The following is a 27,032-nucleotide window of genomic DNA, read 5'->3' as shown; positions in this document are numbered from 1 at the left end:
TACAGTTAGTTTCTATGAGCCGTTTGGGATCCTCACAGCGACAACGATAAATCTGGGAAAGAAAACAAAAAACTATATTTCCCAGTCAGTTAGACCATTGCATTTTCTTTCTTTTCTTTAAGTAGAGTACCTAAAGTACTGGGAAGTCCAGTACGACATATTTATCTTCACGTGAGCAGTATTCTATAAAATTTACATAGGCCATGATATACCTGTAACCTAAAGCACTGAGGAAGGAAATAATGTTACAGTAAATGTCTTTGTCGTGATTTAAGAGGAGAGCTGCCAGATAACTAATCATTTTGTAAGAATCTTCAAAATCCCCAAAGTGCTCTGGATCTACAATAATCCTGCACCACTAACTACCCTCGACACACACACACACCCTCCCCCAGTTGCACTTTTTTATTGCTATGATCATGCTTGTTGGCCCCAGTTATATCAACCGTCATATACTACCTCAGTCTGCCGTAAGCTATTTCCCTGCAGCCCTGTGATTTAACTGTGGGTTAAACATTTATTTAGCCGAAAAGGTTATAGAGGAATTTACATTATTCATCCACTTTAAGATTAAGAGTACATTAAACTATATAACTCTTCCAGCCCCTGCTCTCGGAAACGGTTCAGAATATTAAATCCCAGTCCATTTTCCAAGACATAACCTTTACATGAATTTTATTGTTATGACTGGCGAAAATACTTCTACTAAAGCCATGATTCATTAGGAATTTGTGTCCCTTAAATATCTTCCAAATAAAGAAGTGTTTCAGGTTTGATTCTTGGTGGAAGACATGGTGGGGAAAAATAGAAAAACCTTACAAATGACAGAAAAAAAGCCTATAGAAGCTAAGAAATAAAATTTTCATTAGCTTTATCTGCGTTTGAGTGCATCTCTCACTAATATTTTACTGTCAGCAGCTTCCCATTTGTATCACGAGCAGTCCACACACCTGAGGACATTATCTAACTTGGTTTAAAATGGTTCATTTACTTCTTTAAAAAAAAGAAATGTATACCAAGAAAGGGGATGGTTAGTCACCTCACGGTTCAGGCCATTAAAGCCAAAAGTTTCACATATCAGTAAACCAGCAACTTTCCTGGCTTCTGCTTCACTCTGTAAATGTAATCTGTTATCCGATACAGGCAAAGAAGCGATTCCCTCAACAGTGGGCACTCATATCAGACGAGTTCCTGTTGGGAAATCTGGAGCGATGTATAAAAATTTCCATCTATGACGTAAAGTGTCAATATAGCTGGCTGGGAATGTTGGTGAGCCCTTGATGAAAGTGGAGGAGCACCGCAGGGTATCTGAACATCAAAGGGAGGCAGGAACATCCCATCATTGTACCCGGGCATGCACCTCTGCAAACTGATTTTCTTTACCAGTCACAGGCCCACGCCCCAAGACTACCAATGCCTCATATCATAATCAGGACAGAGAAATCAGCTTGCTGCACTAACTTGCAAAGTCTTCAGATCTTAATTGTGCATTTATAAGCATGGCGTGGTACAAACTGCAGCAGAAAGCTGACACTGCGAATGCTGTTCTAAGAACAAACAGAAGAGTCACGTCAGTGTTTAAAAGGTCTTCACACGCACACCTAGCAAACACCATGAGTCTTTCTGACATCCTCGACTATGCACGGCTTACTTTACATCATCACCCCTATGGCAAAGCCTGCTTGATGATGCTTCAGTGGAACTTCAATGTAAAATCCTTCTGGCAAATATTTCTAATCCATACACAAATCCCAGGCTTAAATATTAAAGTGCATGCTTAACCTCGGGATGAAATCAAACCAATTCATGTCACTCATGAATTTCTAGAAAGGTAGTCTTGTTGACAAATGCACACACTTTTTCATGCATGGTAAATTGAGTTCTTTGTAGGGGAACAGGGTTTGTTTCTCTCAAATGCCTCAATTTTCACATGCATTTTGTAGAACTTGCGCTCTCTCTATTGTGCATAAATGGTCAATCATCCAAATTGCTGAAATCCAAAGAATTGTGAAAAAAAATTAAAAATAAATAAAGAACAAAGAACACCTGTTATACATTTTGTATGCAAAGCCAAGTACACTGAAATGCATTTTCATTTTTGTGCCCATTCCAGAGGAAATTTGTAAGAAGCAACACACAAAAAAGATTTGGATCAGTAGAGACAAAGAGACCTTTAAAATCCAGCAGGTTTTTTTCATTTTTTTATTTTAAGCACTGTTTGAAAGTGTAAGACTGCATTTATTGATCACACTGACACATGGCAGACTTCAAAGCTCTAGAGCACAGGTGTCAAACTCCAGGCCTCGAGGCCGGTGTCCTGCGGGTTTTAGATGTGTCCTTGATACATCACAGCTGACCTCCTCAACATATCTTGAAGTTCTCCAGAGGCCTGGTAATGAACTAATCATGTGATTCATGTGTGTTGACCCAGGGTGAGATCTAAAACCTGCAGGACAGCGGCCATCAAGGCCTGGAGTTCGACACCCCTGATCTATCTACTCTATGCAGTCCTCAAACTAAGTACACCCAATGATTCAACAGCACGTAGAACCACGTAACTGTTTTCTGTATGACTTTATCAGTCGCTCACATCACTGTGAAGGAATTTTGTCCGAAGTTTCTTTATAATGCTGCCTCCGTTCTCAGTTTCTCTCATAGTATTTCGACTGGGCTGAGGTCTGAACTTTGACTGAGGCACTGAAACACCTTCATTCTTTTCTTTTTCTCTTGGAGATTTGTTGTTGTGCTTGAGATCATTGTTCTGTTGTATGACCTCGTTTCACCAAGCTTCACATTTGACTGTACAATACTTTGATATACAGAGGAGTTCATGGCTGACTCAATGACTGCAAGCTGCTCAGGTCCTGTGGCTGCAAAACAAGCCCAAGACAACGTCTTGATGATATGGTGTTTGCTTTTCATCAATGGTGCTTAGCATTATCGCCAAACATCTCTGCTGTGGTCTCATCAGTCAAAGAAACATTATTCTAGGAGTCCTGTTCGTTCAGAGGCAACCTCACAAATCTAAGCTCTCATGCCATGTTAAGAGAGAAGAGGCTGTCTCCTAAACAAACTTCAACACAAGCCATACTTCAGTTTATTTCCAATTCTACTGTCATGAACTTTGAAATTTAACACAGTAACTGAAGCAGGTGGGGTTTGAGATCTAGCTCTTGGGTGTTTTGCAGTTTTTCTGAGCATTGCATGGTCTGATGAAAGATGAAATCCACTCCTGGCATTGTTTTAATACACAAACCTGAATGCTCCAGTCCAACAAATTACCAAAGTTTGCGCTTTTATAGAGGTGCTCACACTTCCAGGTAACCAATTCATCAAGTGTATTTGACTAGCAACACCTGGCTGTTACTTACCTCCTTACTTCCTATTGAATCAGGAAGTGTGCTTATTAAAACTTTCTTTACAAAGCAAATAAACTGCAGTTTAACAGAACCAAGCAAATCAGAAATAAGAATCATCAACACATGTTCATTATTTTATATTTTATATATAAATTAACGATTTATACATTGCTGATAAAGAAAAAATACAAATTTTTTTGATCTTACATGACATTTACATGTGAAATTTTACACAACATATTCAATAACTTACAAATGCTTTAATTGCATAAAAAATATATCTCTTTACAAAAGTTTTGTTATATGTACATGTTCTTATTCACAGGTTTTTGAACGGGATAACAACTGTGTGGTACATTTAAAAGCATTCTACTCTACTCCGGAGTCTCTGGGTGTAAGACTGACCGTATACTGTTTTGACCAGATGCATTTATTATTTTTTTTCATCCATAAGAAATGTGAAACTTGCAAAATATAGTACATATCGATAACACAAGACATCTTGCCAAAGAATGCCATCAAGTATCAAAACTGTATAAATGTACAAAATGGAATAGCAATGACAGGAGTCAACGTAGTGGTACAAAGTACTATAGCAGCAATTGCTATACTGGATCACTTTTTGCCAACATGCACAGTTATGAAACTATGAGCTGCTTTTTGATGCCTCGTCACAGATAAACCCTCTGACATCACTCTGCTAAATCATTGCAAACTGTGCAGATAAATTACACCAGTGTGCAGTTTTACTAATACAATATATGTAATGTCTTTCTTAAAAAACACATGCCCATACAGTATTCAAGGCACTGCAATGATGTAGAAATGTGATGACAGTGTCAAATTCTATACTTTTTTTTAAAATATTTAAAACATAACTGGTCTTGGATGGGAGTTTAAAATGAATGGTGGTTCATGTTTAAGTGTGCAAATTCTTGTGTATACTGTACATTTGTTGGCAGAAGCTGATGGTTTCAAAAAAAATTGTTTCAGTGTTAATAAAACAGGCCAAGGCCGTGTATTCATCAAGTGTCTTAGAGTAGGAGTATGAATAAAGAATATACTGACTAAGGCACGGTTTCCCAAAAGAATTGTAGAACACACACCGCTCTGAAAATTAGAGATGATGGGGTAGTTGCGCTTATTTTGTTTTTAAGAGTTACTCTAACATAAGGCTGTCAAAATATTGATTAACATAATAAAAGGCTCAGGCTGCCCACTCACATATCAATTTACTGACTTCCAGGCTTAAATGAACTTCTGGGAAACCTGGCCAGTTGTATGTTCTGTGCAGTGTAGTTATTCTTGACCTTGTTTTTTAAGAAAACCTGAACTAATTAGGCAAGCAACTCCTACTTTGAAATTCTTGATATATACAGGCTCAAGGCCGGGGGTTACTTCACTCCAGATTTGGCTCATTTGGGGCACAAAGTTTTTCTGAGAGGCAAAAACCATCAGTGGAAAACCTAGCTAACAGTTTAATAAGTCCCAAAATCACCGATTCACTGACAAGTACAGAACGGTTGGCCTTGTCAAACTGTGCGAACATTTCAGTCAAAAACAAATTCATTGCAAACATCAATAAATACTAATGCTAAATATATCTCTGGTGAAGAAAATGCACTCTGTTGTCGTCAGAAGCCTAAGCCTTGCCAGTGGCACTCGGAAAAGTGTGCTGCACCTCAGTAATTAAATCCCTGGCCATACATTTCCTCAGTAGGAGGTACCACCCAATTAAGAGGTATAATTGACCATATAACTTTGAACAGACTTCAGCATCGACGCTATTCAAAGAGAGCCTGTTTCTCTTCTACCACTTCATCTGCGCTTACACACCCCGCTGCTTGGAAAACAGAAAACAGATTAGATTGATCAACTCACAGTTGAGAGGCTCCTCACCTCCATGACAGAAAAAAAATTCTCATCAGGATGATGTAAGACTAAGACGAAAGCAAACAAAACAGCGTAGATCGGGGCTGTTTTGTTTTTTTGTTTAGTTTTTTCTTTTTCTTTTTTGTTGTAACAGAAAACATTAAATTTTTCATTTGGTATTACGAAATAACCCCTCTATATTTATACTACAGAGTATAAAATACTCTATTTTATCTATATGCCGCAGGCTCTTTTATTTATAAAGCCAACACTCACAGAGTGCAAAAAAACACTTCTCTTCACCAGACTAGGGGAAAATCTGAATAGGTGCGGTACCTACTCGTCCTCACTCTTTCATCTTTTACTCTGTGTATACGATCGATCGCAACCACCTTAAAGTGTTGCTGAAAGTGTGCTTTATGTTTCTGAGCAATTCGGTGACTTTAGAAACTGGGAAATATATAAATATGTCTATATATAGTCACGTGAAACAAACCCGGAGAGGTCGTTTTCTCCGGTCCTTTTTCTGATACTCAATAGACATCAAACCATGGTGCAGATGGTGTTGAGATTGGGGTCAAAGCGGACAACTTTCCCCTCAGCAGCTTTCGTGTTCGTGTTATACATGGGATTCTCAAAAGTGGCCTGTCCATTGTTGTTCTCGTGGACAGAGCATCCTGTGTACTGCGCTTTATCTGTTTTCCTGGGGAGAAAAAAAAAAAAGGATGGAAGGGTGCATATTAGTTAGACATAGTAAGCCAATTATCTACCATCCTTCCAATCATATAAACACTTTTCCATTATCTTGGTCCGGACTGCTGTAGCTGGTAAATGAGACTGAATTGTAATTACTGTTGAAAAGAGCAGTCAGAGGTGCCCTGTGCCATTTCTCTGGTAGGTAACATAATGAGTGCAAAATTTGCATGAGTGCAAAATGTGCATGCTATGCTCTGAGAGCTATTCCGTTTAAATTAAGGGGAAATCCTTCCATCTGCACACAATACACACCCTGTGCATTACTTACACGTGTGAACATATAGCAAATTACGCTTTGTATGAAAGCCATTCTCATTAAAAAACCTAAAGCATGCTGCTGTGTAATACACTTTAGATGGTAATACGTTGACTAATATTGCATCAGGCTGTATTGAGTGAGGAACTTTACTGCGATAAAGCAGACTCTGGAAGTGGGCCGCTCTGTACCATCCACTACTGGCTGCAAATGTGAAGACATCTAGAAATATCTGGGAGTCTATAACTTTGACATCAAGTGTGTAGTAAATTACTAAAGCTCAACCTGGGAACACAGACTCTACATTCTTTCACATGTGGGAACCAAAGAGATGTCCACTACGGCAGCTAGTGTGGCAGAAACCAGGGTCCACTACGTACCGCTGCTTGTAGAGATAGAAACCGAGGCCTGCAAAGATGAGAGCAAAGAAAGGCACGAGGATGGCGACAGCGACAGAACTGCTGTTGGTGGAGCCGTTGGTTTCAGGGTCGGTGAGCGTAACGTTCTCTCTCACGCTCAAACCTGCGACATGGCAAACGCAACATTTAACCAGAGGAAATGAAAAATAGAGACTGTATGCAGGATATGCATTGGAAAAAAAATGCAAAGAACAAAATAGAGAGACAAAAAACCAGAATGATACATATCTGTTGGTGGTAATGACGACGATGATGAAAATCATAAAGCTGGAGTTGGAGACACAGCAGCCAGATGATATCCATAATGATCATACTGATGATGATCACTGTGACTGCTATAATCTCCTGGAGACCATCATATGATGATGGCAGCGTTAATGTAGAGCACACACAAGTGAAGGGCAATGATGGTGGAGTGGATAATCTGCTGCTCGCTGTATGGTTGAGGTAAGAGGTGGCTGAAAGCAGGTACGAGGAGTAAGGCACTTTAAGTGTATGAATGCTGCCAGTATAATAGTATAACAGCCATATTATTCATATAGTATCTCAGGTAGTAGTTGAGTTTTTTTTAAATAATACTTTACATGAATGCCTTTAAAAGTGTCTTTGGTGCATGTGTGCTGGAGTTAAGTGTCCTTCTCCAACCTCTTCAGCTCAGATATCGAGACAAATTTAGCCTGTCACGAAGGAAAGTGACAAGCAACAACCCCCCGCTAAGGTTTAAATACCTGGGACTGAATTAGACTCTTGATTTTGAGGTGAAACATTTTCAAAAAACTTAAACAAGCTCTTAAGACTACCATGACCTGGATGACTGAGAACCTACACAGATATTCCACAGTAAAGTTTGAAAATTCATGCAAATTAATCATACACAACATGTTATTAAAAATGGAAAATGATTAGATGGATGTGTGACAGATGGCAATGAGGATTACTGTATTGGAAGGGGAAAAAAATGCATACCAAGTCGCTGTAGCCCAAACTGTCCGTAGTCTTTACTCTGTATGAAGCCTTGGAACACATAGCTACCGCCCTCAGGCTCAGCTGAAACCTGGCAGAAATGCATAACGGAGGTCTTGAAAAACAGTGCTTTGTTTCATCTGCATAAATAAAATCTGTGACACATCTGTTCTACGCATCATCAAAAACCTCTGCTATACCGTATTTAGCACGACAGCCGACAGATTCTGTCGTGCTACATTCAAAAATAACACCCTTGTTTCTCCGAAACTCTTCTGCAGAAGCTGTGAGCTATGCTATCAATAGCTCGGCGGTGTGCAGTTGCCTGTCAGTGGCTGTTATTAAGTGGACCTTGAAGTTTATTTTAGAAAAAGAACTTCAAATTTAACAACCAAAATGATTCTGCAGTTGTTCCGGGTCCCTTAGATCTCAGATGTACGTCTGAGCTTATTCAGCAAATTGTCAGTGTAGGTGCAGCGAAATGGTTTGTACACCGCGCCTGATGCATCTGAGGTTGAGCCAGTGTAAACATGCACCAGCGGGAACACACAGTAAGCCGAGAAATTACTATTCTGCTTGTGAGGACATTCTTTTTTCATATGTTATGATTTTTTTCTCTTGGCGCTCTTAAGTAGGATCACAGCAAACAATAAGGACACAGCGGTTTCATTAAGTCCAGGGGAGGCTTATTTTTGGCTTCCAACTAGTTATAGCCCATTTCTCTCGTCATTCTATCTGTCTGACAGACTTAATAAAATAAATTACAGCTGCAGCGCCTGCTTTTTGTTCTCCAAAGATTACTTCCCGTGTGATTCAAATTCCTGTTTACACTCACAAATCCGTCCATTGCCCAGGTCTCATCAGTAATCCTGCTCAAGGAGCTGTGGGCCACTGCTCTCATCTGGTACAGCAGGAGCATTAGCCGTGCCTCCTGGCGTTTGTAGACTCCTACAAGGTAAGGACAAGAAGAGAAATGATGCGAGTAAAGAGATGAGGCAATGAGTGTGGCAGAATGATAAAAGCAGAGAGAAGCGAGCGGGGAAAATGAAGCAAAGCCGGAGAAGAAAAGAAGAGGTGAGAAAAGAAGAAACAGCTGGGGGAGGAGGGGAGGAGACGAGTGACTCTTGAGTGGGCAGTTAGTCAGTCACTCGCTGCAGACTGATACATCCGTCTTTAGTGCCAATAGTTAATTTCCACTCTCATGCATGCATTTGGTGATTGACTGATTGACATGAGGCATCCTCAAAATAAATGGAAGTGACACACAGATTTGTTGAGGGGCGGTTAGGGGGGAGGATGTAGAAGACAGATGATTTATTGATGACTCACCAGAGAGCAGAAACTCCATGCTACTGTCTCTTAAAGTTACATTGACTTTTCCCGTTGTGGCATTAAAGCTGGCGACTGTTAAAGTCATTGGCTGCTTTTGGCCCTTGTAATCATATGAACCCTTCCAGATGAAATCAGGTGCAAAGACGTCATCGGGAACTGTGGGAAAATGAAACCTCGCTAAGTAATGTCAAAACATTTTGTCATTAAAAAAAATTACATCAAATTAACTCCTGGGGAACTACTGGTTCAAACACGTATATTTTAAACATCAAGTCAACATCATGGTTGTAATTCAAGCCGACTCCAACGCTGCAAAAGGGTAATTAGAAACGGCGTGGAATCAACATAACAGACAGCTGATAACAATCTCGTCATTCAATTTGAATATCAAGTTCCTTATATGCTTTGACAATCTCAGCCAGTGATAATTAAATACAATTTTAAAGCGATAACTGTAGGCTTGCTCTGTGAAATCGGCAGAAACTTTTAATATTATGCAGTGGAAAAACTTCTTCTAGCCTGCAAGAACGCAGAAAGGTGACGCTTTGTAGTTAATAGCAGGAAAAAACATTAATCTTGGTCTGAATAATAACCTAGTAATTACTGAAGAAGTGGGACTTGGTAGCTTGGGTCAATGGTGGTCACTTAATTTGTGTAAAGATGAGAATTGAAAATGCTAAAAAAAATAAAACAGAAACCTCTTTTTTGTGTTTTGCACAGACCCCTGGACAGATTTTCTTCTGTGTTTAAATGTCTTAATGCACTCTACTTTACTTATTTTTTAAAATTTCAATTTAGGCTTCCTGAGTAAATATGAACAGCTTACCTAGCCAAAGTATTTAGTATTGATAACACAAGCCTTGATGATACAGCCTTGATATGTGCAGGCTTTACTGACAACATTTGAAGCAGCCTCTTTAGTTTTACAGTGATATGTTGGTATATGCTACGTGCTTATATCTAACATGGACACAGTGATGGTGCCTACAATACAGATACCATGTTAACAATCTTACATTATGTTAGCATATCAGAATCTGCTGAATAACAGTTCAAGTACAGTTGAAGCTGACAGAAAAACATAATAGTAAAGAGCTTTAGTGCTCAGTAAGAATAGAAAAGTACTAAATAAGTACCAGTCCATTTGGCAAGGATGAAGGCTGTCCTAAAGGTCTGGAAAGAACCTGGCAGTAAAAATACAGATTTCATTCCGGGAGGAAGCTTCATGTTGGAAAGCTTCATGTTTGAACCACATATGCATCACCAATTAATTACAATTTCTATTAGCATATTCTAAACGAACACATTTAAAATTTTTTCTTTAATGCGTTACAGTGCTCTTCGATGCTCAAGGCAAATTCAGAGACTTTAGTATATTTTCATCATAATTACAGCATAAATTTACATGCATGTATTGTGGTACAGTTTTACAAGTAATTACCATGCTGCACCATTTTCTATTACAGATGAAACGCGTCGTACGTATATTATGCGAATATCGCTCCCTATTATGACCTGTTAATTTTGCCTGGAACAAATTGGATTTAAATCTTGTTTTGCAGTAATTATTTGCTCTAAATGACTCTGAAAGAGGCATATATTGAAATGGAAAAAGGAAACCTGCTGTATTTGTAATATAGCCACGGACAAATATGCACCACGCTCTACACCAATAATTTTCATCATTTTAATAATTCTCCTCTACGGCGGAACCTATAACCTGCAATACTACGCTACAACACTAGGTTTTGTGCAAGAGGCAATACATAATTATTATTTATGTGATCTGATGAAGATAAACATTGCTCACACTATGCAGAGTGCATACAATGAAAAAGGGCGAGCGTTGGTTGTACGGAGATGATTTTTTCCTGCTGTTTAAGAAACAAAATGTTTCTGTGCAGCAGTTAATGCCGAGCCTATCAAACGGCAGATGCAGTACAGGATTGTCGACTTCTGCATGTATTAAATGGAAAGCTCGTACAGTTCAATACTCACCGTTTATTTTAGGGCTTGGTGTTCCCAGTATATGTTTGACAGTTTTCTCATGCGATTTGGAACCGGCTGAAAAGAACATAAATATATCTGTCACAAAGATATTGTGATACGCAGCAGGGTCTAACAGCTGGAGGATGTTTCCAAAACAAATAGCACTCAGCTGTAACATACTGCCTGCATTGTACTTTTCCCTCTTTTGCTAAAACCTGTGGTGGCTATGCTCTAACGCTAACATTGATGAAACTTTGAGAAACTTGCTGGCAGTTATACGATAGGCTCACAGAACGCACCTCGTTATCGTTTTGGATGATTTATCTTTAACTCCAACTCTTTCCCTTCTTACCACTTTTTCAATCATTTGCCCCCCGCAGACCTTTGCCAGCCACGTACCTCTGCACACGGGCACCTTGCCAGTCCAGCTGCCGTCGGAGCGGCAGACACGGTGCTCTGAACCTCCGGAGAGGAAATAACCTGGCTGACAGGTGTACACCAGGGTGTAGCCGTACGAAGGCAGGTCTAGACCCATGACGTCAGCGTTGGCTGGGCTCCGCGGCTGCTTGCAGGAGTGAGCTGGATATCAAGCAGAGGAGCAATGTGTTAGTACACACACATTCACATCACAATCCCAGACATGCATACAAATAGAGTCGTGCACCACACACACACACACACACACACACACACACACACACACACACACACACACCTCAGAAAGATGTACAGATAGAGAAAAGATAATTAAGCTCTCACTAGGGGGAGGAAGAAGAAGATACAGGGGGTGGGTGGGGGTAAAAAGGGAAGTACGCATATCTTACAATTTAATTGAGTGCAGGCAGCTATTAGGAAGCATGCTGATACTTTAATATGTTTATGTTTCTGTTCTAATATGAATACAATCTTGTGGGTTAGGATATGCACTGCTTAACTTTACACTGAATTTTCCTCCAACGTGAGCAGGAGCCAAATTATATCCAAACCTTAACTGTGTCAGCTACCGGTCACAGATTGCAAGCAATAAGGAATGCCTGCGTTTAAATGCTATAGCAGTGCAACACAAGGTCTAGGTGAACTCATTGTAATTCAGCTAGCAGCTGAAAACCCCCCAAAACATTTGGAGGTGTTTGTGTATATCTTGAAATAATCGAAAATGTTCAAGGGCAGGACCGAGCTGGTCTAAGCTCACTGGTGTCCTTGTGGGAAAGAAAATTGCTGAAGCAAACGTTGTTTTAAACCTTGTGAGAGCATACAGCATGAGAGCGTGCATGTACGGTGCAGCCTGGGCTGACTACACTGAGGAAAAAAGTGTGAGAGCTCCATGACAACGAATGACCAACCACTAAATAGTTTGTCATGTTTTATTTGGAAAGAATAAAATTCAGAAAGTGAAATCTCCCATCCACAAAAGTGTTGAAATGTGTTTTGTCTCCTGTCTTCTGTTTCCAAAAAGTAAAACAAAGCAGGGAGAAATTTAGGATAGCATTTAGACGAATAACAAACTGGGGGCAAACACTGTTATTGTCGTGTTGCCAAAACACCAGTGTCTTATTTAGTCTGAATTAAATATCTGAATACACTGATTACACTTAGCTTAAATTTTCACTTCAACAGTCTCTCCCTACAAAACAAAAGTTTATGCAAATCACCCTACAAACAAAAAAAAAAACTGAGCATTCAGCCTCTGAGGCATCGACCATAATGTGAAAACAGCGAAATAATTTTGCAGTTTGTGAGTGAAAGAATATGTTGCCAGCTGTCAAATGGGAGACAGCTGCAAGTGAGTCACAGTACCAAATCAGTTCTTCATGGCGTCTTAATGACATTAGTGGCAATAGGGTGTGGAAGGGATGCCAGGATGAAACCCAGTTTGGGCTTTATGAAAGACGAGCAGACTGCTGGAAATTCCTCTTTCTGGATATTACTGCTGCTGGTGTTTGAGAAATGTTCAAGTAGTATTATATATGTGGGTGAGTGTGCATGTCTGCAAGCACAGTGTCCATTTTCTAGGAAGTTAAAGAGGCCCGTGAAGGTAAAGGTTGTGTTGAAATTTAGCAGAAAGCTCATCTAATGCATCATATACTTATAACTGGATGTAACAATTTAGCATGCATTAGAAAAAACTGTTTAAATCAACCGCGTGTGCCACACAGAACTTTTTTAATGAGGTGGTTTTTATTTACACAGTGCAAAAAAAAAGAGAAAGAAAAACCAAAACTACCTCTTTCCACGGGTTGTAGATATTAAAGCTAGAAACATAAAGCTATATTCCCTCCCTACTGCCTGAGGACAAGTCTAAGTAACTCCTTTAAAATGACTGTCAGCATATGTCCAGTGTGGTGCACAGTTTGTAGACCATGAATACTAAAGGCACTTACAAGGCCTGTGAATTGTACCAAACACATATCATGTTCCTCATCAGATTCAGCTGACAGTTTATTTACACTTCAAACGGCACAGTGGGCTTTACTTCTGAGATTACAAGGAGCCTCAAAGAACAGTTTTTGTGTCACACGACAACATGCAATGTTCTTCATTCAACGCTGCTATCTCTTAGCTATGGGGCTAGGGATACAGACTGAGAGGCAGAGGTAAATAGAGGCAGACACAGAGAGACAGCCATGCTGATGGATTTCTGTAAGGGACAAGAAGGTCAGCCAGCTTTAGTAACAGCAGGCCACGGTCGATAGCATAAAGTTAACTTTTAATCTGTTACAATGTTTTCTTTTCTTGTAACACACAACTTTATTTATTACAAGCAATCTCATTAATCTGTAGACATACATACAGGTCTTTCAGTTTTTCGATTTATTCAAGTTTTTTATATATTAGAGAATGAATAATAATATTGTTATATAACAATATAATCTGATAGAGATAACAAGAGTAAGAGCCAGGAATATTAAATTCTGACTTGCGTCCATTGCATCACTTGCATTAAATGTGTTGATAATCCCTCCAAGTTTTTGCTTTTGCCAACTGTATAAGATTGGTTGGCTTCACTTTTAAATCCATTAAGTGGCTTCACAGTAACAGAGGACCATTTAATCATAGAGAAAGGTATTTTAGAGGATTTATGACTGTGTTTTGACCGAAGGTCACAACAGAGTGTTGGATCCACACAAAAGCACTCACACTGAAATACATATACATAACCACTAGGGGTGGGGGAAAAAATCGATACTGTGTAGTATCGTGATATTTTGTTTGCTAATAATGTATCGATACAGGGACAGCAGAAATCGATATTTTGTTACAAAAAAAGTTTTTGTGCTCTGACTTCAGAGCACGTTGATCAGCTCCTTTTTCTGAGCAAGAACCCTGACATTCCTTCACTGTCCAAATGTGTTTAACTTTTTTTTGGCAGCAATAAACATGACAGTTTACTTATTTTAATTTAAGACATGTTTTATTTTAATTAAGTTTAAAACTTTTTTATTTAATGTAAAATTATATTTTGTTTTAATTTACTTTCAAATTCTTCAGTTGCTGAAGGGGCTGCATGGTTTTCATAAATTGCATAGTTCAGAATAGCTATAATTGTACCAGATGGTTGCATTCAGTTAAGTTGGACTAGACTGTAATACAAACCATTCAGTTTGTCAACAATAAAACTGACTGAAATGAGAGAAAGACTGAGTGCGAGACTTTGATATTAGATAAAATGAATACTGATAAAGTTTACCTTTATGTACAGAATCTGAATATCGCAGATATTTTAAAAAAAATCGCAATAATATCGCATCGTGCATTAAGTATTGTGATAATATCGTATCGTGGGATGTATGGTGATTCCCACCTCTAATAACCACTGTTTATCCACAATGTTTTTTTGGGCCAGACACCCCACTGGGCCTGTGTAACCATCTCCAGGCATGAACGCATAAAAAATTACTTGGCTGTCATTAATTTACTGGACAATGATTCGCAGTTTTATTAAACCAAAATCTTTTTTTTGGTATCTCCCATTCATAGCAACCACATGCACTATTTAATGACACATGCTATTGCAAAAAACATTCAGGCTGCTCAGTCCTAATGCTAGGAGTTACAATTATGAACCAACACAAGCACGTTTAACTAACAGCACAGCACACAAGTTATTGTTCAGGTCCCTCCTGAATACATCATTTACCTCTGGGCTAATGACAACAGCAGAAGCTAATTGGAATCTAGTTAACAAACCTGAGGTTCAATCAATGAAGCTTGATTGGAGGTGTGGGTTAGAGCTACTGTGACTTATAAAAAACACATCTCGAGTTTTCTATTCACAAGAAGCCTGCGCCAGTGTGAACTGTGCCATAGTGAAAAGAGATTCTACTTGCACAAAAAAATTTATATGCATGACCTTCAGATTTAGAGAAGTCTTTCAATAAAAAATATTAGGAAAACAGTGTGGCATGAATGCATGATATCTGATGGATGTGATGCTGCCTGCCAGTTAATAAGCTAATGTGCCACAAAGTTTTATGGCAAGCTAACCTACTGACGATTAGAGTATTTAAATGACCAATGTTAATGTAGCATTAGGCTAAGAATGTTTCTCAGTCATTTATTTTGAGGGTCTTTCCTTAAACTGTAGGGTAAAAGATAGCGGTGACTGCCAAACATAAATTCTGTATTCTAAGACTGTGTTTTCAATTCCAGCTAACAATGACAAGAGGAGGTCAGGGGTAAAATCAATACATTTTTCAAGCCACTACAGGTGATGGAACAAGGCCAGAGAGCAGCTCCTGAAAAGTTGCAACCACAGTAGGCACACCCTGCAATGAAACTGCACCTGCTGAACAGCCCAAGTCAAGAAAATAAAGCAAAAACCTTAAAACATTGTTTTTTTTAATATATTATTTTATGCCCATTCAAGTAATTGTGGCTGGTGGGATGTTCTGTTGGTACACAATATTCAAAAAGGTTGCTCGCAGCTTCTTGAGGACTAATCAGTGCAGTAATGTGCACGGCGGGAATATTCAGGAAGCAAATCAAATCAATATCCAGTAGGCATAAACATGGCTTATATTTTATTTTTCACTCTTTCAGTATAAAAATATAAACTGTCTTTAGAGAAATGTAGAGATTTACTAAAGTTTAAGACTAGGTTGAGGCATTAACATTTCTTGTTTTGTCAGGTATGGTGGAAGTCATTAATCCATTATTAATCAATTAAGGCTGAAACCTTAATTACCATATTTAAAAACAAAGCAGGTAAACACGAATTTTAATGAGTTATGTAGCATAAATTTGCCTAACAATTGACTGAATCGTGTCCTCGGCTTCTGCTGTCCGTCTCGTGGCAGATAAAAGATGACGAAGAGCTTTAAATTAAGCACGGATATAAATTAAGAATATATTGTTACGCATTAGGCTTCCTCAGAAAATAATGAAGAGAACTAGTGTTTAACAAAGTGAAAGGGACTTCAAATTAATCTTCTCGTCTAGTGATTTGTTTTCTATTTTATTTTCGTGTTATAATATTTTCCTTTAGATTAGATTAGATTAGATTAGATAGAACTTTATTAATCCCTCGGGTGGGTTCCTCTGGGAAATTCGATTTCCAAAAAAGCACAGCACCGACAGAAGTTACAGAGTTACAGAATATTATATATATATATATATATATATAATACACACACACACACACACATATATATATATATATATATATATATATATATATATATATATATATATATATATATATATATATATAACACACACACACACACATATATATATATATAAATACAGAGACAATATAAATAAAATATACGAAGGGGATAAATAGAATAAATAGGAATAAAAATAAAAATACAAGTGAATTGCACATTTCAAGTATTGAGTCTATTGCACCGTTGACTATTTACAAAAGTATTGCACAAAAGGTATTGCACAGTGAGGTGAAGAGGCACTACAGCTTAGTTGTTCCCCCCTCCTTTGTCCTCCTGTTTCCCCTCCCTCTCCCCTCCAGGGAGGAGTTAAACAGTCTGATGGCGTGTGGGACAAAGGAGTTTTTAAGTCTGTTAGTTCTTGTCTTTGGGAGAAGCAACCTGTCACTGAACAGACTCTTCTGGTTGTTAGCAGCAGAGTCATCTCGACTTTTTTGAAGACTCACAAAGCGGTGCAATACAGACTATATGTGTTTCACTCTGTAGCAATCATTTAACTGCATAAAGATATTAATCCTCACCAAACACAGCTGCTCCCACACCTCCGGCAATACGATGTCAGTCTTTTAGTTAAAAATCACATTTTTACATATGAGTTTTATAATTTATAATAATATTGATTTAAATCTGCTCTGACTGCTGCTCTATTTTTGGGTATCCATCACAATGCTCGCAATAAATGCCATTAAGGAGTCAGGGGAGGTGCAACATCCTGAATTATTCTATAGCGAGCAGGATGACAGGGTCAGCAGTTTGAAGATAGAGGTGGAGCAGGAAGGGCTGAGGAGCTGTCAAGTGTAGACAGGTATGTTTTTTGTAGTCTTTTCTGCTTTCAGCTGAAGTTTTGAGAACAATCTTAATTTGAAAAAGAATCTCTGCACAACAACTGACTTTATATACAGTACTGCGTAAATGTCTCTTCTTTATATTTTGACAGGTTCATAATGGGAAATACGTGCAGGTATTTATTGAATATGCATATGCAAACATGTGCAAACATACATGAAAATACAGTATATAAAGCAACACCAGAGTTTGTACAGTTCTAACGAGCCTGAAAGTCAATATTTGGTACCACATTTATTCTTCAACACAGCCTGAACTCTTACGCAGCATTGGTGTCATTTCTTCAAGCAGTCTTCAGGAATATTTCTTCCTGAAGGACATTCAAAGCTCTCCTTTTGATGTTGGCTGCCTTTTGTTCTGTCAAAATGATCCCACACTGCTTCAATATTGTTGAGGTCCGGGCTCTGGGGAGGCCAATTCATGACTGGTAGTTTTCCAGTGTGTGTTTTTCTATCTAGGGAAGCTTTTGCTGCATTGACAGTATGTTTGGGGTCTTGCTAAAAAATGAAGCTGTTATCAATCGGACTCTTTCCAGACGATATTACACGATGAAAATCTGACCGTACTTTTCCACGTTCATATTTCCAGCAATTTTGACAAGATTCTGAACACAACTGGCTGAAATTCATCTCCAAACCACGACAGAACCTCCACTGTGTTTTATGTGCACTTTTGCACCTCTCTCCTGACCTGTCCCGTGCATATTGATGACAATTTGAATCAATTCGAATCAAAACTTTATAATATGAATCGATCACTCCATGAGACCTGATTTTCAGTCCGGTGTGCCTTTAGGAATTAGGTGCCTTTTTCCATACTTGAATTATTCACCAGTCAGTGTAAAGTAGCATTATAAAATCCTCTAAAACTGGTCAGGTACAAGTACTGGACTGATAATGAGTTGACCTGAACCTAGAAAGACCTCTAAAGTGTGAGATTTTATTTTTAATAAAACATATAAAACATCAAATTTCAATTAAATCATCATGCTCTGAATATAATGAACCTTTAACATGAAATTTTAATTTAGTACAGTGGCATCAAGTTTCTATTGAAACAGCTTCTGTCAGGTTTACCTGATTTGTTTTTAGCTGAGTGTATGAACAACAAAAACACAGCAGGCACATATTCAAGGTTTCACTATTCGTCTTAAACTCCTTCTTCTCCCACTACAGCAGATGCACAGACACACAGGGCTGCAAGGAAGGCAGAGGACGCGGGGCAGGTATTACAATGCCTCAGCTTGCTTCCTCAGCGTAAATGTCTCTGGGATTTGAACGGATGCCGTATATTTTTGTAGTTATGAAATCAAGATTACGAAATATCATCTGAAGCACATTATCATCACACAGCTGAAGTGTTTACATTGTGGGTGCTTAATAAAATGGAGTTTATTATAAGAAATGTTCCAGTAAAAAAACCCACTGTAGCTGAAAGGGTTTTACTAGGATACTGGACTACATCACATTTTAGAAAACCACTTATCTTGGCAAAGTGAATGGGCTAAACTACACGGCCATAGTTTGGTGTCGGTCGACTTTTCGGGGAGTTTAAACAGAAGGACAGTGATCACAGTGTTCAGTACAGTCTCAGGATGATGGCAGGTTGATTGAGGGGCAAGCTGCAATCTACTGGGAGGCCAGAGGTTATGGCAGGATTGAGCGAATGTGAAAAGTTGCTGAGGGGAGGTATCGACAGTGCGAGGATGGGTGCTACGGGTGTTGAGGAAAAGCAAAAACAGAGCGTCTGGAGCAGTCGGCAATGCGGATAAGCAGCGACAAGATGCCAGAAGGAGTAGTGAAAAACAACAACGAGTGATGTTAAGATATAGTTAGAGCATAAGGAACAAGCACTTACAGATGCAGGCTGGCTGGGTGCCAGTCCAGGTGAGATCTGGCAAACAGAGCCTTGTGGTGGAGCCCTGCAGTATGTGTCCCTGCTGGCACTGGAAGTCGACTCTGCTGCCCACCTGGCCACCAACAGACCGCACACAAAGTGAAAAAAGGCAATACAATGATGCAAATGCCAATAGGCTCCTAGCATCAAACTAAAGAGCCTGGAAAAAACACAGTGCACACCAAAGTTTTTTTTCACTTTTTTAATGATTATCTGTAGCGTGTAGAGGCAGATGGAGGCTATTCCCAGAGGCGATGGCCCATGTTTGTGTTTGCAACTGATGCACAGACATTAAAGAGTGAGGAAGATGACTTTCTGGTTAAAATATTCAACTGCTTTCTGTTCTGCTAATAAATGACTTTTATTTCCTGCTACCATCCCAGTCGACTGTTTAAAGACATCATCAACAGTGAATTTTCTCATTCGGTAGTCTCAGGATATTGGTAAAAATGTTCAGTAATGCAGAAAAATGCAAGACTACAGCCATTACAAGCACTTATCTAAATAAGCTCCCAATGCTTTCATATGGGATAAATTACATATCACACATTCAGCTGAATGTCGTGGAGAAATTGCACTTGTAAGTGACACTCTAAAAGCAATAGGGAGGGCAAAAATAAAGCGAAACACACAGACTGAAAGCATCTCATCTCACTGAGCACAGATCAATGGTCATACCACCAGTTACTTATTTATTTATTTTTTTAAGATGCATTTTTTTCCTCCCTCACATCTCCCCACGGACATTCCAGGGGGTTGAAAAATCCAGTCGGTTTAAGGGGAATTATATGCACGCACTTCTCTGCTACATCCTTGCACCCACATAACATCATCCAAAGGAATACATGATAACTGTACCTACAAAAATCCACTGGATATTGCACATTTAGAAGAAAACGAAGGGTGATTAACACATCAGAGTTACAGTGAGTGCTACTTTGATTGGGTGCTTTGTGTTCACAGCTGTATACCTGTTAGATATAGTGGAAAATGTGGAAATTCTAATATTTCAAACACCTTTATACCATAAATTCTTAAACAAAACACACACACACACACACACACACACACACACACACACACACACACACACACACAATCACCCCAGAATTAAAGTGCCTACAGCCATTTTTATGAAATGCATTCATTGCAATCTTTGCTCGGTTCACCTTAAAGCCTGTTGAGTAATTCATGAAGCCATGCTCAGGTGTCCCCGGGTTTTCACACGTGGTTCTCGTGGGCTCTGGAAAAATTAGAATGTGACAGTGAAAAAAAAAGATTTCTCTCTGGAGTTTCATTACTGATGTGGCGCAGTAACATGACTGGAAATAAAATGCATTTCTTGGTTTTCAATTTTCTTTAAATTACAAAAAAGCACTTTATTTTATGCATTTTCAAATATTTCCTTAGCAGCTAACATCAGATGAAAATAAAGAGGCACATAAATGATTTTTATACTTTGATTTAGTTTTACACCAGATGGCAACCTGATTCTCATTCACCTTCAGCCCTTTTGTTCTTTATGTTTTTGTGCATTTGTTTGCTGTAATATAATTAGGAATGAAAAATGTAATTACAGTGGAAAACTCCAAAACTGTTTTCAAACACTGAGATTTTCTGTGTTTAGGTGAATCAGCGAGTTTTGTTTCCTCACCTATACATCGGGGCTGAGATCCGCTCCAGGTCCCGTCTTCCTGGCACATGCGATTTGTTGACCCGACCAGCACGTAGGGGGCACTGCAGCTAAACGTGACCTCTGACTTGAAGATGAAACTGCGTCCTTCTCGCCTTCCTTTGGGAGGCGTCCCAGGATCACCGCAGAACTTGGCTGCAGAGGAGGAAACGTGTAATATTGCTGATACCGCTCCTGATCAACAACAGCAGCACAGATGTTTCTGTAACCATACAGGACGTATCCAGGTGCAGTGTGAAGGATATATTCTGTTCGTGTGATTACAAATGCAGAAAATGATCTAGCTCCTTTTTAAAATTCAAACATCTGTCTCTTTTCTGCTGCATAACACAAAAGGAAGACTGCATGCAGAGAGTCAACTGAAAGCATTGTTCAGCTGAGTCTTCAGTATTATATTCACAACTAATAAGCTATGGGGGCTTCTTCTGTACCCACACATGATCAGACCACAGGAGCCAACACTGGTTTTGATTGCTGCTTTGCTGTTTTTGATAGGCTTTTTATTACATCCTCTTTATTCACGTTCCCGCCTGTAAAAATGAATGTCTCTCTATATGATCCGCAAATTCTTCAAGGACTGAATTAATCAAATTGCATTGACATTATGCTTGTTGCACAAAGTCTTTTGCCCATTTTTTATTGCGTGTGGGCAGATGCATTGACGTCCTTGTCTCTGGATGAATTACTCTGTCTCTTTTTTTTATTATTTTTTGTTTCCAACACTCAACCTTGCTGGTGAGGGCTAATGGTGGGTATGTGCATATTCATTTTGACAGCAAAGAGGGAGTGAGAGGGGGGCGACGGCTCTCAATTTGAGATCAAAATAATTAGCAAGTGAATATTAATTTCTCTGACAGGGCCTTGAGGTTAACACAACTACAGCCATCTGCTGCTGTTGCTCTCCAGGCCCCTTGTATGATATCATTTTTTTTTAAATGAGACTGAAGCCACAACCTCAGCAGATGATTCCCAATGGATTGCCACTGTGGCTCCCTCAATTTATTGCTTATAGACATCTAATCAAACTGACTGGAGTGATTTAGGCTGAATGGTTGTGATGTCCAGAGACAGTCTGCTAGTTTATTTTTCTGTCTTTTCTTTATTTAATGTTTGCACCTAGCAAGCCACTATAACCAAGTGGATCAGTGAAAGATACTTGTTGGATGTGGAGGATCCAGAAATGCTCAGTGCGTGAGAGTGCAGAGGTGAGAGTCACCGTCTTCAGTCACGCAGCCAGAGCACTGTGGGATCAAGTCTGTAATAAGGCAGGCACTGCTTCTCCAGACCTGACATGTGCTGCTACATGGAGGCCTGGAGACAGATAAGTTCTTGTTTGCTCTTTTCCCTAAAAAAAAAAAAAAAAGCCAACAGGGTTTTCTCACTTCCAATATCTGACACAATAGATATCGAGTAAAAGAAGTGATTAGAATCCAGCCCATCCAGGGATGTCTGACTAAAGCCATTACTGGAAATACTGTTAGCTGAGGAAAAAAATCCTTGGATTTAGGGATGGATCTTCTCCTGGAAAATGTGTTTCCCTATCCTTTAGACCCCCAGTGAAAATGATGCATTGCAAGCTTCTGCCCCCTTGTTTGCAGCGGTTTACCCATTTTTGATATGACAGCAAGCAAAGATGCAAATTCGGTTCCAGATCTGAAAAATGATTCTTGTCATTTCAAAAAAGGCATTGTAAGACTGTATGCAGATGGCACTTTGGAGGGTTGACAATACAGGCCAACCAGGTGACATGCACATCAGTCATGAGCTTTAGGCTGCGGGGAAATAATGTACTGTTTTATGGATATATAAAAGAAATGGCCCCAGGCCAAACCAAGCTCAGCATATTTAATGCGCCTGTGTGTTCCTGTGTATGTATATGTGTGTTGATGGAAGACTGAGAGAGACTAGTCAAAGTTTTTCTCGCTCTTTCCACAGCCACACTCTTTCCTTGATGAATTATCAATGCTTTAAGGTAATCATTATGCAGAGGCCACATTCAAAGTTGCATCCCTGCAGACGCATGAACTAGCATTCTCAAGCATTGAATTTAGGAGATTCATATGTGTTGTTATAGAAAGCAGGGCCATGCATCTTAATCCTGTCTGGCTAAAGAAAGTTCAACTATTAAGAAAAGACTTGCTTTGCTGATTCATTGCACCTCCTGGAGTTTTGCTGAACTGTATTTCAAGAGAAAGTGCTGAGTTGAAGTTGATAAATTGCAGTTATATATTTTTTTAAACAGACAGCAGTGCAGCCATGCTGTATGTATACTAAACTGCTAGGCAGTATATTTAAAATGATTTCATACCATACAAAATATAACAAACTTATCAGGTCTGATTTGCAGCAAATCTGTATGATGTAGCTAAAAGGAATTTGATGATTCGTCCCGCTGACTTTATGATTCTGTTGGGAAATCTCCTCAGTAAAGATGGTAACTTAAGAAAATATTTAAGATTATCTTTATAGTTGCAGCTAATGCACAGATACAAAAATACTGCAGGCATATGGGCATTCACAGCTTGCCTGTGAAAATGGAGAGCGTCCCAGTAATAATGGCCAGTACCATAAACAAACTTTGACCACAGAAGAATTTACCTCTAATGACTTCTCAACTGATAATAACCACCAGCGCAGACTGCTGTAGATAGTGCATTGTTGTCACTTTAAAGCACAGATAATAGCCTTTTCTACACCAAACATGATCAGCATTTTTTCCCCTTTGTCTTCCCGTTTTAATGACTCGTTTATTTTCCTTAGTAAACCTCAGTGATTTATCATATACATGTTCCTACCGCGAGTAATGTAGCAGGAGAGCCAAGTTCTCCACAGAAGTTGGTTATTGGTCACACTCGGTGATATTTATAGTGCATTCCTCTCAATTTGTGTCAATTTAGCACAATCACTAAAGCATGAATTCTGCGTTGTGAGTGATAGGGGTATTAAATATAATTACCAATTCAAAAACAATTCTCTGCCCAGATACACTTAACAGTATCATGGAACATAAAGGTTACTCACTCACGTTGCTGCGGGAGGTTGTTTTGGGGTAGCTGATGTGGAAAAATGATTGTAGTGTGCTGAGGGATGACTCCGCTCACCATAATTGGAGTAGACAACTTCCAGACATTAATCAGGTGGAACCTTATCCATTTTACGAACAGGCGACATGTTTTACTCTTAGCAGGCAAACAAAGATACAAGCGTACCTCAATACAACATGCATTTGGTTACTCAGCTTTGCTAGAGCACTATCAGGGCATGGCGCACAAATATGGTCGTTTTCAGTTAAGCAGGGTATAAATCAGAAAGCAGCGCGCATACTGACTTACAGTAAATGACTGCTATGTGGCCACTGAGTACAGCAAATGGCTACAAGCGGTACTATGCTTCTAGTAGCGTGGCCACAAACACGAGCAGTCTGTCAGCTGCATTTCAGAAGCTAAGTACCCAAATGGGCCCACGTTCGCCTGACTGAAGATGGCCACAAGCAATGAACTCTGTCATCAGCATCAATTACAAGAGAGCACAGCAGCAAATGCACTATTTTCAAATGGGCTCAGGGGGCTTTATAGGTTCAGTCTGTTGTGATCCAACATGTGATAATGAAATGCTACAAACATCCCAATTTTCCTCTAATTCAAAACCTTGCCAAAGTAACTGTATACACAATAAAACGCTATACCTAATAGAAAGTCGAGTATCTGACGGCAGAGATTTCTTGCACACGAGGGCTGCAATATTTAATTTGTAGGATGCAAAATTCAGCACTTCACTCAGCACGAAAAGGACTGCCTATATTCAGCAGTTAAAGTGGCGATACTTCAAACAAAACAGCGGCACTTGAAGGGTTTGAGCAGGATTATTTTTAGTGGCTTTTGTTTTATTCTACTTAGTCCTGACTGATATTCAGAGAGAAGCAAATGCATGCAAGTACTCTAGCCTTCTTGATATTTCATTTCTGTCTGACTGATACAATGCAGGAATGATTCAGATGACAGCGAGACACTCTTGAGCAGTCATGCATCCCAGAGGTTATTATTATGCTTGCAAAGATGATTCAGAGAAAGGTCTTAATGTAGTAAGACGCACCCGACACGTCACTTGTGGCTGTGCTCGGATCATCATCATCTTCATCGTTAATATTGTAGCTTTGTTACTTAGGCTAGAGGTCAATTCACTTTTCATTTAATCAAAATCCAAATAAGAGCTTCGTTTTCACGTGCTAATGATGAAATATTTATTTACGTCTTCAGAAACGGGCAGGATCTAACGTCCAACTCCTCTTTGCATTTTTCCAGCCTTCATTTAAGAAATACGTTTTTTTTTTAATTTACTTTAAGTGGTTTAAGGGTTAAGTATGATTGAATGCTTACAAAAAAGACCCTGATGTTGTAACTTAGGAGATCAGATATAATCTCTGTTCTGCATCTCTGTCAGACTGTCTCATTTCATTTGTATGATCCTTAAGCAAAATTCCTTGACTTTCATTAACTTGAAGTAACCTTTTAAAGCAGCAAAAGTGGTGTATACGGGATTTTGCCTTGGAGGGCACAACTTAAAACTAATGTAATGCATGTGAGAAACAAAATTATATGCAGGTATAGAGCTGTCTGGAAACTCAAATACATGTAACAAAAGGATGCAAGACTTATTTTAAGAGTCAAAAATCATAAGCCTGATAATGGTTAAAAACGGGCAAAAACAGTCCAATTAAGCTCACTGTTGGAATCACCGAGTTTCTGACAGTCTCAGAAATGTCATCTGGTTTATTTCAGTCTAAACATAGAGAGACTTCCTGTACATTACAATCATCCTGAAGGCACTGTGGGCATGAATGAACGTAGGAAACGATGACTCACGCAAGCACTGAGGCAAGTCTCCGCTCCATGTCCCGTTCCCTGTGCAGGTTAGCACAGCAGGAAAAGACAGCTCATAGCCGGGTAAACAGGTGTAACTCACGCTGGTTCCCCACTCCAGGACTGAGCCCTCAAGGAGGCCGTTGGGGATGGATGGGGGTGTAGGACAGGTGACCACTGTAGGGATAGAGTGGATACGCAGGTCACAGACGCATCAGAGTATATTCAAAGCACAAATCAGAACGAATTAAGTTTGAGTGCAATGCTTAAAAGAGGGCAAGACTCAAATTTCAAATCTCAGCAAAATCGTCAGAACTAAAAAAATAGGAAATAGTTCACCTTCCCATTCTGACACTCTCTGATTTTAAGGGGGAGAATCGATGATTAGTGTGTACCGCCACCCTCTGTAATAGTTGAGGGTCTAAAGCAAATTTGAAGTATTTAGAGTTATAGATAGAATATAGTCTTTGATAGTTTACTGGAATCATCTATGGTTCACTCTCTGACATAGTCTGAATATTTGCTGGAAGAAGGTATTTTGCAAACGAAGACTCTCAGCTAAAATATAACTTACAACAAGAAAATGTTGTGACTTGAAAATATTGGGTTTAGTAGCCTTGGATGCCAGCAGGAGAGGTCAAACGAAACCTTGAGGAAAGATTGTTTTTCTTCTGCCTTACAGCAAAGGTGAGCTACATTCAGCAACCAAAATGGCTGCTGAATGTAACTCAAGGAGAACAGACAAACAACTACTGTGATTAATCTGTATTTACAAGAATATGGCTACACATGTACTGAATCTTACATTTCAAATTGAAATGTTGCTAAATATTAATTGCACTGAGGTTAAGATGGCGTAAGATGGATGTAAACACACAGTAAACACAGTAATACACTCACTTTTCATCCAAGAAATATAAGCTTTTATCATCCTATTCATATACTGATGGTTAAAATGTTTCCTAGAGACCTTTATTTAAAAAAACAAACAAAAAAAAACTAAAAACCAAGTCAGGTTAAAACTGGTCAATGCAGTGACCAAAACCCCATTACACCAAAAGCATCAAATTAAAAGCAGCAGAGGTGGCACTAATTCACCATTCTGCATAGTGTGGATTACAGCTGA

General features: G+C 39.1%; 1 protein-coding gene across 2 annotated transcripts in view; it reads right to left on the bottom strand.

Moving 5' to 3' along the window:
* Positions 1–3,499: 3,499 nt before the first annotated feature.
* Positions 3,500–27,032, bottom strand: part of LOC147318685 (CUB and sushi domain-containing protein 3-like) — a 255,640-nt gene continuing 232,107 nt past the window's right edge. For both annotated transcript variants that reach the window (XM_086310755.1, XM_086310756.1), the window contains exons 60-70: positions 25,910–26,083; positions 21,009–21,182; positions 20,524–20,597; positions 19,316–19,427; positions 11,346–11,525; positions 10,956–11,021; positions 8,955–9,113; positions 8,461–8,573; positions 7,629–7,716; positions 6,624–6,765; positions 3,500–5,934 (exon numbers count right to left, since the gene is read on the bottom strand). In XM_086310755.1, the coding sequence (XP_086166881.1) occupies positions 5,775–5,934; positions 6,624–6,765; positions 7,629–7,716; positions 8,461–8,573; positions 8,955–9,113; positions 10,956–11,021; positions 11,346–11,525; positions 19,316–19,427; positions 20,524–20,597; positions 21,009–21,182; positions 25,910–26,083 (1,442 nt within the window). In that variant the 3' untranslated portion in view covers positions 3,500–5,774. The remainder of the gene's footprint in view (positions 5,935–6,623; positions 6,766–7,628; positions 7,717–8,460; positions 8,574–8,954; positions 9,114–10,955; positions 11,022–11,345; positions 11,526–19,315; positions 19,428–20,523; positions 20,598–21,008; positions 21,183–25,909; positions 26,084–27,032) is intronic.

The sequence above is a fragment of the Aulonocara sp. 'chitande type north' Nkhata Bay genome, linkage group LG11 (assembly GCF_057382095.1).
Source record: "Aulonocara sp. 'chitande type north' Nkhata Bay isolate Kocher_YH1m ecotype deep benthic linkage group LG11, A_spYH_male_GT1.1, whole genome shotgun sequence".
In the NCBI taxonomy this organism is placed as follows: Eukaryota; Metazoa; Chordata; class Actinopteri; order Cichliformes; family Cichlidae; genus Aulonocara; species Aulonocara sp. 'chitande type north' Nkhata Bay.
The sequence above is the reverse complement of the archived record's forward strand: the minus strand, read 5'-3'. Positions and strand labels throughout refer to the sequence as shown.